The sequence below is a fragment of the Nestor notabilis genome, unplaced genomic scaffold (assembly GCF_000696875.1).
Source record: "Nestor notabilis isolate BGI_N333 unplaced genomic scaffold, ASM69687v1 scaffold19041, whole genome shotgun sequence".
NCBI lineage: Eukaryota > Metazoa > Chordata > Aves > Psittaciformes > Psittacidae > Nestor > Nestor notabilis.
The window spans coordinates 3,780-4,039 of NW_009915426.1; the positions used below are offsets into that span (position 1 = coordinate 3,780).

The 260-nt window shown below is 65.8% G+C and overlaps 1 protein-coding gene across 1 annotated transcript in view; it reads left to right on the forward strand.

Moving 5' to 3' along the window:
* Positions 1 to 260, forward strand: part of LOC104413212 (polypeptide N-acetylgalactosaminyltransferase 6-like) — a 6,581-nt gene that overhangs the window by 2,617 nt on the left and 3,704 nt on the right. Inside the window, exons 5-6 of the mRNA XM_010024140.1 lie at positions 4 to 88; positions 170 to 234. Coding sequence (XP_010022442.1) covers positions 4 to 88; positions 170 to 234 — 150 coding nt within the window. The remainder of the gene's footprint in view (positions 1 to 3; positions 89 to 169; positions 235 to 260) is intronic.

A 260-nucleotide genomic window follows, 5' to 3' on the forward strand; every position in this document is an offset into this window, starting at 1 on the left:
CAGCGGGACCGCAAAGGGCTCATCAGGGCGCGGCTGCTGGGGGCCAGCGTGGCCAGCGGCGAGGTCCTGACCTTCCTGGATGCCCACTGTAAGTACCCACCACAGGAAGCTTGGGGGGGTGGTGAAATAGTCACCCCTCAATGGCCAACCCTTCCCTGTGTCCCACCAGGTGAGTGTTTCCACGGCTGGCTCCAGCCCCTCTTATCCCGCATCGCCCAAGAGCCAACGGCTGGTGTGGGCCCCCGCCTCGCCCACATCGA